This window comes from Ornithodoros turicata, chromosome 7 (genome assembly GCF_037126465.1).
Source record: "Ornithodoros turicata isolate Travis chromosome 7, ASM3712646v1, whole genome shotgun sequence".
Classification (NCBI taxonomy): Eukaryota; Metazoa; Arthropoda; class Arachnida; order Ixodida; family Argasidae; genus Ornithodoros; species Ornithodoros turicata.
In genome coordinates, this window is record NC_088207.1 from 39,184,176 (window position 1) to 39,198,247 (window position 14,072).

General features: G+C 45.9%; 1 protein-coding gene across 1 annotated transcript in view; it reads right to left on the reverse strand.

Moving 5' to 3' along the window:
• Positions 1-14,072, reverse strand: part of LOC135401065 (glutamate receptor ionotropic, kainate 3-like) — a 162,197-nt gene that overhangs the window by 70,029 nt on the left and 78,096 nt on the right. The window contains exon 2 of the mRNA XM_064633205.1: positions 6,369-6,521. Within this exon, the coding sequence (XP_064489275.1) occupies positions 6,369-6,521 (153 nt within the window). The remainder of the gene's footprint in view (positions 1-6,368; positions 6,522-14,072) is intronic.

Below are 14,072 nucleotides of genomic sequence, written 5' to 3' on the forward strand. Positions count from 1 at the left end.
ATGGCGAAGAAGTGAGAGGATTTTTTTTTCCTGGCCGATATATTGAGTCTGCGAGCCCTAAGTATTAAAGAATGATGTTAGTGGCACCTCCTTTCCGTCCCACCGTACATACGTCGCATCAACCAATATCCTGTGGTCGAACCATGTTTACTTATGGCACGGCACTCTCTCTCTCTCTCCACGCGCCATCTTTCCCATCGATCCATGGAGTGGAACGCGTGTAATGGGGTTGAAATGTGCTCACGGGGTTGAAATCATTGGTCGGCACTTGCTGAAACACGGAAATTAAGGATGTAGCGCGTGATGAACACAACGCACGTGCACGTACAGTTCGGTGACTGGGAGGGGTGATGTCTTTCTATTTTTACCTTTTCATCTTTTCGGTTTACTTCTCCTTTGATTCATTTCATTTCCTTTCCTGTCGTGGGGTCCGTCTTGTGACGACCTGCGCCGAGTACACCACTCCCTCGTGTTAGGCCTGCTGCGCTACAGCCTCCCGGTGTTGCACGGCCTGAGTAGGACTGGCGAGCATGAGCTCCTAAATATCCAGGCCCGCAGCCTTCGAGTGTGTCTGGGCTTGCCTAAGACGACCGAAACATACTCAGTCCTCGCGGAGGCACGTGAACCACCTGCAAACATCCTGCGTGACAGGGAGACCCTCCGAGTCTACACGCGGATCCTAACGCAGCACCCCTTCCACTATCTCCGACTCATAGGAGGAGCAAGGAGTAGCAAGGAGTAGCAAGCCGGCACTTGCCTGGCTGACATCTCCTTTGTGTGAATAAACATATACCCCCCCCCCCTTTGTGGGGGTAGCAGAATTCGTCAGGGGACGAATTCAATACCTTCCGTTTATTTATTTTTTTTTCTATAATCAAACTCAAACACAACGAAGGACGTTTCAAACAAGAGGATCGTCCTCGAGGCAGTAACCAGGAACGCAGAAAATTACATAATCCTAGGGCAACAAAGAAAAGCAATAACAAAAATAACAACAACAAAATAATTGGAAGGCAGTCGGTATCCTGTGTGCAGAATAGAAAATTATGATGCTGGAAAGCACTTCGCGCCGTTTGACGCCTAACTAAGAACGAAAGATAGGCAGCCGATGCTTTGGGCATTGTATTCAATGCCTGTGTGCCGCGCTATAGCTTCGGCTCGTCACTTTCAGTCCTAGACACACAGCCAACGAGAAGAAAGATTCCCTATCTTCCTAATTTACCATTGTACCATTTCTCGTGCATTCGAATATAATGTAAAGAAACATACACGCGTGTGATGAAATTGATTGGTCCATGGCCAAACCCAGTCTCTCAACGTTTTGCCTAAAAACACTACTAACATTCCGGAGTGCAATTACCAGCATTGCAGCAGCGCCTCCAGAATGCAATAGATTGTACAGTTGCCTTTTTATCCGAAAGGGACATGGATGTATCCGCCTAGAAGACTGTTTTCCTTCCCTTTACTCGGAAAAAAATGTCACAGTTTCAGCTGAGACTTGATGACCAGTCGATAAAGAGGGTGTCCCATCACCGGTTCTTGGGAATAGTTATTGATGCACAGCTTTCATGGGCTGCTAACATCAATCATATTAAGGGCAAAACCGACGCACTAGTCATCACTCCCGCATGGGGAATGTTGACGAGGGCCCTACTCTCCATACATAGTGCACTGATACAGCAGATGCTGGCCTACCAAATACCCGTCACATGGGATATGCTACTCATCTGAGAATATGCTGCAAAGCATCTTAGCCAAAAGCCTCAAGGTACGCCTAGCTGTGCCTCGTGCCACCACTAATGTACTGGTGGTGGTGGTGGTGGTGATGGCGATAGGGCTTGCCACTAATGTACTAGTTATTGCAGAGGCCAGAGAACGTCCAATAGGCATTTTGCGAGCGCAAGAAACAGTGCGACACTACATCCGTCTCTGCACGCGGCATCACAGACATCCACTAGCACGCAAAGTTATGCGATTTCTTCACATCATAGAGCTTTGCTAAAAGCAATCCCTCCACAATCGACCCCAGCATCCCCCTTGGACATTTATGGTACCTAAAATATGTGCAACTGTACCCGGTGTGCACCGAAGGTCAGCTCTGCCATCCACTGCGCTGAGACAGTACTGTCTATCCATGATGGAAAATAACCATAACAGGACAGCTATTTTCACCGATGAATCGACGACTGCGCAGCTGGGTCTGCGTCAGGCTTTGTTGTCCCCGAGCACAACAGGGAAGGAATGACACGTCTATCTCACAGGTCATCCTCACCTCACACACACATACACACATAAATGGAATGATGATGTGGTGGGTCATTCTCCGCCGTTATGGCGGTACACTGCCCCATTGCGCTTGTGGAAGGGATGAGAAGGTGATGATGATGGAAAGGTGTCCTATTAGAGTTCGTTCATTAGTCCCGTGCTGGAGAGGAACTCAGCGACAACTCGTAGGCCTTGCATCTGATGTGAGGGTTCCGACCAGGGCCCGAGAATTTTGGCTAAGTCGAACTGGCGTTAACAACTGGGTCATCCTCAACAACGGCAGAATTAGTCGCCATACTACTCGCTCTTCCATATGTGGTTGAATACCCGTCTGCAGCCCAATGGATCATATATAGCGATTCAAAGGCTGGACTAACTGGCAATAATATCATTCCTTCCTAATTGGTGCATGGTACACGTAGTCCACGACATTCTGACAGTGTACATGCAATCCAGGGATGCTGGGCATGACATCATACTTCAATGGATTCCTGGACACGCAGGCATACGGGGGAATGAAGCAGCTGATGAAGTAGCGGATCTAGCACACCTGTCCTCATCAAAACATCTAGTGCCGTACGCCAAAGCAGGCGTGCAAGACATATTGAGGTCTCTTACACAGACTATGACTAGACAGCAATGTCTACAAGGCAACGGGAACTCCTCGTTGCTCCATCTAGTTGACCCGGATCTGAAATTTAGAGTTCCCGTCCACGTTACCTCGGTCTATCCAGACGCTCTTGCACAGGTTCCGTCTGAACGTGCCATACGGGCGCCAATTCCTCCATAAAATTGGGAAGGCTGATTCAGCGAACTTTGTGCAGCCGTGGAGGTCACTGACCACGTTCTTGTGCACTGTTCTAGATATGCACCTCAAAGGGCTACAATGAAATCTGTTCTCAACCCATTGCACAACCGCACCTTTGACCTCGTAAAAGTGCTGGGTCCTTGGCCACCTGACAAGAGGGATGCTGCCTTGTCAGCGCTTGTGACATTTATTCAGAGGTGTGCGTTGGAGTCAACCTATTAGGACCGTGTGACGTCATTGTGCGCTACGCTAACCGGTGAATTGGCCTTTGACCGATAGTTATCGAAAAAGGGGGGGGAAGTCTCTTTTCCATGTTTTTCCCTTTGGGGGGGCGGGGGTCTGTTTATGGGAGTAGCCGAATTTGTCGTGTGACGAATTCAATCTCTCCCTATTATCTTTTCTTCATCAACATCAACATCAACTACTAACCTTTTCGGGCAACGTAGGACTTCCGTCCTCTATGCGAGCGTTCCGTCCTCAAATTAGCGCGAACAATTGAGTACAGCATCCATCGCCTCTGCCGATGAAACACTCCAATCATCATCACCCAAAATAAAATCGTTGTTGTTGTTCTTAAACACGCGCAACAGGGAACGTTATCTAACAAGACTCTAACCGAAGTAACCAAGAATAGACAGAATCGGTGCTAGAAATATATAACCAAGACTATATCGCTTCCCTACACATCTTCGCTCAGAGACAAAGACAAACAGTCTGGAATGGCAACTGTGTCAGGAAGCAATCAGAAAAGAGAGAAGTCTGCCTACAGGGGCAGAAGATACGTATATCCACGTCTCCCATGACAACAGGCACAGGCGCATCACATGAAACTCCTGCCCACAGGACGGTGTTGTAACGTGATATTTCAGTATCCCCAATTACATGCGGGCAGCGATCCTGCACGTTCTTGCAGTGATAGCTTTCTAGCGGGATCCCTTCATGGTGGCATCGCTGGAATACAGTGCGTGCTTGTTGCATGGTGGTTTGGGGAGGAATGTGTAAACTGGACGTTGTGGAAATTGTGGGATTGTCCAGTTCTCTGCGTAGAATCGCTATTATTGCATGAAATTGTCGGGGATATTTCGGAAGAACGAAGGATTATGACATGGTCGGTACAATCTAGGAGGTCGTGATGAAACCAAACTAAACAAACGATTCGTAGCGCGTGCGGAAGTGTCGCTTGTCTCACCCTCGTTGGTATATCTCGAGCGTACGCCGAACGTCGGTGTGGACGCTCTCGCCGTGCAGAGCTCCCCGTTTCCCCCTCTGAGAGCGCCCACCCGGCAGTGGCAACGTAGCTTAGTGTTCCTGCCGACGTCACCTAGGCGGAATCACTGTTGAGAGAACTCAGTGAATCGAAAATGGCGTATCAAAGTGCGGCCTCCGTCCCGCATTGCATGGATCATATAATGTTCCTGTGCTTTTGTATGCTTAGATGCTTTGTATGCTCTGAAGCAAAAACGTTTGTTAAGTGCGTAATACTTTCGCCGTATAGATTTTGTCTTTGCATAAATGCAAATATAAAAATAATAATATAATATATTTTATCACCACTTCTGGAGAAATTGAGGAGCTGGAGCAAATAAAGTGAATACTTCTTGACTTGACGGATACGAGGTTGTAAGCAATATCCGCGCGGATGTGGTAGTTTTCGTGCGTCGCACGCTATCGCCTTTGCGTACGTAAGGGATAGCGTGGTGGTTTTGCGCCCTGCTCGAAGCTCTCTTTATGTTTTGAGCGTGCGCAGAACCATCAACGTTATCCCTTCCGTACGCAAAGGCGATAGCGTACGATGCACTAAAACTCTCTAATCTAGCAAAAACATTACACATTTCGATCGCATCGTCAAAATGGAAGACGGGGTTTAGCCCACCCCAAACTTTGCAGACTGGTAGCCATTTGTCTGAAGTTTTGTTGGATTTGTGTGTGTGTGTGTGAGGGGGGGAGGCATTATGGTCCTGTAGAAGAATAATTAAACAATCAAGCAAAAACTCACTCCATGCATTTTCTATGGCCCATCTCTCAAAAGACGCCATTTTCTCCCGTCTGCGCTTTATTTTCATTTCACCACACACAGGTGGCGCCAACATACATTAGAAGAAGACTAGTCCATAGCATGGGCATGTCACATTGTTGTAGGTAGCGCCGCCTGTGTGAGGTGATGTGAATGCGAAACAAACGAAAGAAAAAAATGGCGGTGCTCGTGTCAGATAGGCCATTGAAAATGAATGGAGCGAGCTTTTGTTTGATTTTTAATTTTCTTTCTACGTGATCATAACGCTTGCAAAAAATTACAATAAAACTTGAGACAAATGGCTATCAGACCTCAAGGTTTGTGGTGGGCTAAACCCTGTCCTCTAATTTTACGATGCCATCGAAATGTGTATAACGTTTGCTAGACTAACCCTGTAGTTCAAGTAGCGCGGTTGTGGATTCGGTCGCATATATCGCGCGGATACTGTCAATAGACCTCTGCCGAAGAAACGTCACCGTGACGTAATCATGACGTTGGTAGACATAGTGAAAAAAAAAAAAAAAAACAGCGCGTGCGAAGAACACCACTGTTTCACAAAGCCATATTCCTTCACGAAGGTCATGGGTGGCTTCTGTATGTTATTTGCACACACAAATGAGGCCACGTTTTTAGTCGCTTTCGTGTCTTCATTCGCGTTCCCAGTTCACGGCGGAAAGAAGAGAAGGCTTCATCCCAAGAGTTGCATCGTCTGAAAGTCAATGTCGTAATCGTGTGCGGAAAGTGGTTTGTTATTACGGCATAGTTTGCCCTTGCTTCGTATAGAGACACCACGTGCACTCCGAGAGAAACTCGTGCCCTTCAGGCTCCAGAGGATGGAAGAGCCCGGTAGCCATCTTCAGAAAGGGCTACCGAAAAGATAGGGCTACCGGCAGAACAAGGCCATACAACTAATATTATGTAAAGAATTGCAACAAAATCTTACAAGATGAGAAGTCATATTTAAACGTGGCTTTCTTGTGTCTTATTGATTTTTCGCTATAGCAGTTCCACTCTACCAAGTTGGTGGCGCTGTTGTACCATGTGACGTCAACTGTTTGTAAACAGGGATAGGTCTATTTCATCAGGATTGACCTCCAGTTATCAGCACGCAAATCATAAATGAGGAACGTGTGAAGGTGTGCGTCGATCGTAGCGGTGGTGCCATGCGCACTGAAGGAGTCTTTACTCGCGCGTGCTTTCCATGTAGCCGTTATGAATTATACGAGCATTCTGATTGATATACATACATGAAGAATTATGCCGCTGAAAGGGAAGTCTAACCTTTCTTAGTTGCGCGGAAGCTGTCGTCTTTGTCGAGGCGTTCAATGTGAGGCACGAGCCGAGATCGAAGTAAGCCGTTGTCGTTGTTGATGCGATCAATGGCCACGCGGAAGGCGAACTCCTGTTCGTCGTCGGCGTTATCGAAGAGTCCTCCTGCACAATGAGAAAACAATGTATTAGCACGATAGCATGCAGAGGGAGGATCGTTCATCAGTGATTGTAAAGTAGCTCCTTTGTTTACCATGTTTCGCCCCTGCTTCCGACGTAACTGATACTAATGATAACTTTGCAGTGTCGCTGCACACGCATCGATGGTTTTGACTGATAAGTGGACGAACCGTGATCAAAGCGGCAAAAGCCGGACGCAAGAGCTTTTGCCTTTGTAGTTATAGGTTGCATTTTGTTTCTCCATTTACAAGCAAGGGTGAACCAGAATATGCAAAGTACCAATGAATTTCTCTAAACTCCCTAAAGGCTTCCATATGCACGCAGGGTGCCGGTGCCTTCCTTAATCTAGCGTTCGTAATAATAAACATCTGGTAGGGGAAAATAGAAGGAATTGTGCAGTTGTTTCCGAACACAATACACGTTACACAGCACGTTGCCGGTGTCATTTACACCATGTCCACACAGACTTCGGCACGCAAACTGTCTATGAAATCCGGAAACTCATCTATAAAACCGATACCACTATGTCCAGCATCGACCGACAATCTATCCGGCTTAGCTCCGGCGGTGTGACGTCACTCCCAAAGCGGAGGAGAGAGAGCGCGACGCTAGGAGGAGGAAAGGCGCCGTCCAGATGCCCCGTAACTCTATGAGACGCCTGCACGGCCGCGGCATTAATTTTCTCAAGGTCGCGCCAACGTTGGTTCTTAGGGAGTGACGTTTTCTCGCTTTTCCAGAGAGGGAACTCCGGAATACTCTCAACGTCTGGCATCTGCTCTTGTCATGTATTCCGTCGAATGACAGTCAAACTATGCCACTATTTCGGGTGGGATTTTCGATACCCTCATGAATCGTCCAGGAGGGATAAAATTACATTAGTTTCGAAATTGACTGGAACGGATACGACTGTCCCTTTAAAGGTATCGTAAAGCAGTAGACAAGCAGCATACATCGATGAAGTATATATCGTTTAACAGCGTATTGTTTGTGACCCCAGCGCAAAAAGAGACAAATATGACGGAGAACGCTTAATATTTTAATTTGCTAGCAAAATTGAAGTAAAATGGCTCTGGACAACGTCTGGTGGGAAATAATGTCCAATTCGTCAAACAACAATGATGTATGCTCCCGTCTGACTTGCTGCTCCTGGTGGCTGCGTAGCCGACACGTAGCCTACTTCTTCCATTGGAGACTCAGTGTTGTCCGCATGCAGTGTAGTTTTTCCGCTGTGCTGGACGAGCAATGCGCATTTGGTGACCACTTCGACACAGTGTTGCCAGTAATTTTCAATTTCAATTTCCTAAACAATTATGAGTGTAATTGGGACATAATTTGTGACGTAAGAGTGCTGGAGGGCTATTGACGAGGGCTATCGACTATCAGGCTATCAACCAGGTAAATCTTCTGAGATTGCACCTCTAATGCTTTATAGTACCTTTAACCAATCGCGTGTTCTCATTCTGCAGCAATGCCTACGGTAATAATAATACAAAGGAAAGAAGGAACTTATGGAGCTTATCAGTACGGGGAAACTCCAGAGATCAGGCTAAAAGCCGCTTCACTTATTTTTTGCAAGGTTATCTTATACCATATCTCTCGACATTTTTATCAAATGTCATTTTTGGTTACTTACAAGGAAGACGCAAATCTTTTCTGTCAATGGCCTCAATACCCTCGTTGACTGCAGCAGAAACAAAGACGCCCCTGCTTTCTGGGCTGAATGGTTCCTTTGGGGCACATCGGCGCAATACATTAGGTCCGCTTTTCATAGTGTTCTTGTGGCGTCCTATATCTCATGTCGCTCGCTGTTTCAGCGAGCAGTATCGAGTCTGTAGTCCCGTTGTATGAACTATTGACGAGACTTTTGTGGGAGATTCAATTTTTGGATTTCTGCTCTTCTTCATGGGTAACAACGACAACAATAGTAATATATGATTAGAATGGGGACTTGCGCTTTCTTCATGAACGTCTCCAAGGAGACATGATGAAATAAGGAACTCAGAGTGGAACGTCCTGTCGCCCAGAAGAAAACCCAAATGTTGTAATCCCCATCAACACCACCCAAAATATGCTATTAAGTGAATACTATGTCAATGTTAGCCAGATAAAGCTTTTGGATTGGATTCGATTGGATTGGATTGTGTCTCCACAAGTGGAACCGGCTACTCCAGTGCACTTAGAATTCGGTTAATATACCTCAAAGGGTTGGTGAGGATGATGATTTGATGGCAGCATAACGACTTTAGACGTTGAGCCTGTGTTTAAAATCGACTGCAGATATTTGCTGAAGCAGACGGTATCGCGACTTTGTTTGTACACGCGACGAAGGCGTGACAGGAAGCACTGAGCAGGCCTTCTGGTGTTGACACTGAGGTGTTCTGCAAGGCTTACTTCCCTCCGTGGATTGGATTGGATTGAATTTGAGTTAGAGAGAGGCTCCACAAGTCTGGAGCACAACCCACCAGGACCTTGTGCAATTAGTGATGATGTGATGACATCATAAGGAATGGACAATGAAATGATTTGCAACCACGGACTAAATATAATAATATTTATGTTTAGTATTATAAATAAACCTCGGTCAAAGATTCAGTGCGCAAAACATAAATGCCGTCGTGTAAGCACTACGCGCTTTCGCGGATTTTCGAAAGAAACTGCGAAACTTCTGATAGTTTCGGATTCTCCAAGACTAAGTGACGTCACTGCGGAAGCACTGGCGTCCGTCTCCTGGCAACAGCGCACGACTCCGCTCTACGACTTGCGTTCGCGTCGGCAGATTGGTCGTGCATTCCAAGACGCCATACATTTTCAAACTATAAATTAATTTTTGATGATTCCGCGTCACATAGGTTCCAATGGCATAAACTAAATTCGGTAGGATTTGGAAGGGATATATGAGATCTAGTCCGTAGTGGCACTTTAAAGTAGTTCACGAGAGAGCAAGATTACCTAGGGTCACCGCTATACGGTCCACTGTTTTGCACTGGAATCTATGTTCCCTTGGCCATTTTGAACTCCAAGTATAACACAGAGATTGCGTGACCCGCTTGCCACATACTAGATTGCGTGCGGGGTGCGGGCGGAATTCGATTTCCTTATGTTTGCTCGCCGTGGGAATACATTTACCCAAGACATATAGCCTTCCCAATTTCCCCGACAAGAGTCAATAAGGTTTCTTCGAATATCTCCTATTCTTTCCATGGCAGACGCTTCAATAAGCGATAAATGGAGTGTTTAATCAATGAGCCAAATACAGGAACTAAGCAAAGAGAAATAGGTGTTCAGCATGGCATGATATTCTACGTATTCCGTTTGTTTGTTTGGTTTGTTTGTAACAAAAAAATAAAGAGGAGAAATACGTATTCCGTCCATTGTATCGCCTCACAAAGTACGTATTCCGTCCTTTGTGAGGCGATACAGCAAAGCAAGAATGTGGACACTAACTTTAGATTGACAGTGAATTTCACGCGCCATTATCGCAATAATAGAGTGGGCTTTGGAATCTCGCGAGAATCATTTTCCGCAGTTCCAGCCATGGATGTCTACATGTTCTTTTGTTTGAACTTTTTTTTGCGCGTGGTGTGTGATAACTTGTAATTCAACGTATTCACCAGGAACGGAACTTTGTGCAACAGCATGGAGTTCAAACGTTTGTCGAGTATTTGGTGACCACCGGTTTGCTTCCGACCCTCCACTGTCATACTCTCTTTCCCAATGACCCTCAGTGCTTCTTTCGGTGCTCTTTTTTTTTTTTTGTACTTCTTTTGTTCGGAGCAGCACACCCAACAGAAGGCACCTCACTTGTTCCGTGAACTGCTTGAACTTACTTCAGTTTACTTCACCCTCATATATATCTCATCTAATGTGGCACAGAGACTGCCACAGTCATCATTTATCTCTTGTGTTCATCACTAGTAGTAGTAATTTTTGTGCTGTCAAAGCACCTATAACCTAAGTGCAATCATCTAGAATGTGCGCACTGTTGCACCACAGTATACGGATACATCGGTCCATCTTCTGTGCACTAGATTGGTTCGGGGCCGAGACGTCCCAACAACCGCTAACGCGACCTGCCGCTACTATAGTAATAATAATTGGGAGTAGATTTACGCGTAAGGTGAGTTCGCCCACATTTGTGTGGCTACATGTGTGGCTTGTGTGCACACGCTTGCCGCGGTGTAGGACTGCGGATAATTTAGACTATGGAGTCTCTAATTTCGACCACCTGGGGTTCTTTTGACGTGCGCCGGAAGCGATCTCCCACATTGCTACCGCCACAGGTTACCGGCTAAGCTAACTGAAGCCGGCACGTCGCTCTACTATTATTCCGGGTGTTTCTAGCAGCTTGGTTATAAACGCGTATACGCATGTCGGCACCATTATACTTTCGCCCGTATGCGTTTATATATCCAAACTGCCAAAAGCGCCCGGAAAGGATGAAAGTTCACGCGCCTACCAAATGGCTATTTTACTGTCACTCATTTCGGAAACGTTAGAAATATTTTTCATTCGCGCACCTGCATTGCGCTAAGCCCCTAAAAGTTACGCAGGATACGTTTCAAGTTGGGACGAACATCCGCTTTTATGCGGATTTAGCTGGCGAGGGTATCCAAACACCCTTACGAGATTGCAGACCGACTGCAGGCAGCATTGGCCGTCCATGACATTTTGAGCCGCGGAACTTATGGCGACATAAAGCAGCCTTGAAGGGGGAAGGAGGTTACGTCGGCTTTACGAGAGCGAAGCAGTAAAATGTCGGAATCTGTAAGCACGTCGCAGCGGGATGTGCGTAACGCAGTTTTATGGGCAGATTTAGTGCCCTTAACGTAATTAAAATATTATCTGATAGACGCTCCTGCATCCATGCACTCTCTAAGCGCAACGCGCAACTTAATAGTCGTTTGTTGGTTTGAAGTTGTGTGCCGCAAACAGATTTCGCGTCATTGTGCATGAAGTGTTTTTGTTGTTGGAGAGGGTGTAGCTGTGTCACGAGCCTATTTTATGGTGGTTTCGCCATGCGAACGTTCACTTAAACTGAAAGAACCAGAATGCATCAGAGAGCAAAGCTGGATATCTACCGCAATAGTATATATAGAGTTTTCTTATTATTTTTTTTATGTGTAACTTCCAACTTAGTGATCTAACTGGGAATAAATGAATCAGCGAACGTATTGGTCATAACAGGATGAACAAAAAGTTATGTATGCGACTTGTTCTCATTGTCAGAAACGCGATAAGATGTTTCAGTTAAGAGTTCTCCATTCTCTCCCGTTCTCCCTCCCCAGAACCTCTTTCTCACCACCCATGGTGGGTCACCGCAGCTGTTCTTACCACGATGGTGGGGGTGGTATCGTACACCGCGAAGAATTGTGTCACCGTGTAAGGTGCGTGTGTGACACCATCGTTTGATTGCGGTAAAGTCGGTTAGAAGCAGTTTAATGTCATTGGCAGTTTTCATTTGACAATAACGCAATAACCGGCACATCGTCTAAAGAACGATGAGACATAGATGTAGAGGTCATTAATATACAGGGTGTTCAAAATTAAGCTTTCACTAGCACTTCATAAATAGGCGAACAAAAGAAAACTGGTGCTATTTTTTTCTGTTCCTTGAGTAAGAAACAGGTGCTACACAATAAGCAGCACCTGTTTCTTACACAAGTAGCGTAAAGTTATCATCCGGTTTCCTGTCATCGCTGTGTTTGCGTAGCGCTCGTGAAAGCTTAATTTTGAACACCCTGTAGATAAGAAACAGAAAAAGACCAGGGATAGCACCATGTAGCGCACCAGAGGGAACTACAAAGTGCCTAGTGGGTTATGTTGTGTCATTCGTGCGGTGCCACACGGACAGTTTTAGTAGAATTTGCCTTAATGCCATTTTCTGCTTACTGAGTTCACAACAACTCATTCGCCCATGAAATGCCCACATGCATAAAACTGCTTTCTGCAGTACAACACAATGTGACTTGATAAATTTGAGCTTTCTCACACATCTTTTGACGAGGGACGTCAAATACGGGGTGCCGTGTGATGAGCTTTCATCGCACGTTAAAGAACCCTCAGGTGAGCAAAAGCAATCCACAGACCGACCACTGTGGCGTCGCTCATGATCTCAAGTTGTCTCGCGACGTAAACCTCCAATTATTTATTTATCTTTTGACGAAAGAAGTCCCAAATTGTTAGAAAATGTTATTGGCAACAGCAAAAGAACTTGAGGTGAGGCACTTTTTTCTGGCTATATGTTTTTCACCCACAAACGCGTTTCGGAGTGGGAGACTCTTTTCGGCTGTAGTTCGAGTCTCACGGGCTCCGCCTCTCGGCGGACGTCATATGTCACGTGAGAAGGTCGCTTCTGCCCGCGCGCTGGCCGCTGGGGATTCCTGTAGCTGTGGAGAGATGGGGAATGTGGACATATGCTCGTAGTTTTATAAGGTGAATAACGTGTTTTACGCGTAGGACTGCATAGCCTTGCTGGATGGACATGAGATGAGTTTGTGTAAAACCGACAGAGGTTCGCTACACTGAGTGCATTCAGGTGGTTCTTCCTCTCCAGCGAAACTGGGAAGTGTTTCACCGCTTCCCCGGGCCACAGCCGTAATACACGGCACTGGCACTGCCCCGGCCAAAATAGGGAAGCCGATCGGCGACAGCGCTAGGTATCTGGCGCGCAAAATAATTCATATGGCAAGGAAAGCTTTTGTTCGTTTGTTAAACCAAGCAGATCATTCCAGATTGCAAGAAGAAGAGTAACTCGTTCTCTAGTCCTGTCTTCGCAGGCAAGGTGGGGAGGGGGGTATATTTATTAGACCAAAGAAAAAAAGAGGGAGGAAACGAAAGATGGGGATTAGTGTTTGCCGAACGGCAACACAAGTGCCTGGTGCAAATCACAAGAGGACTGTTCTGAATTCCCTGAACTTTCGTCTTCTGTCACGTCGCCTTAGCACCCGGACAACTGCAGCATAATACAATTTAGACTAAGTGCGACAGGTGTGAGCAAGCAGTTGTGCCTGTGATGTGTGATTCAACTGTGTGCTCAAATCGCTGGAAACATAAAATAAAAAAAAAAAGCAGAATAATAGACTGAGAGCAATATACATATGGTTAATGTATTCCATTAATAAAAGAGCTTCTCTGTATCTGTTCTTGTTAATATCTATATCTCGAACGGAAGCACGTACAACAACAACAATAAATGATAGAGAAGTTATGATGATATGGGATGTTTACCACTGGTAGCCAAAGGACCCTACCCTACTTCACAGAGGTTGATATGAGGGGAAAGACGTACAAAAGTACCACGTAGCTATGATAATCAATACTATTTTGTGAAGTAAAATAAATGTGAAAATCGCCGTGCATCTAATGCATAATGCTGAATTCGAGAAGCCGTAATGGGTAACGCGCGTCGGACACCGGTACAGAGCCGACGGCGTAAATAATATTTCATGACGTGTTGGAAGACTGGAAGTGCGGACTGTTTCAACGGAACATTTAACGGAATGTTTGTCCTGTTCTCAGTCTGACGGGCTGCGTACA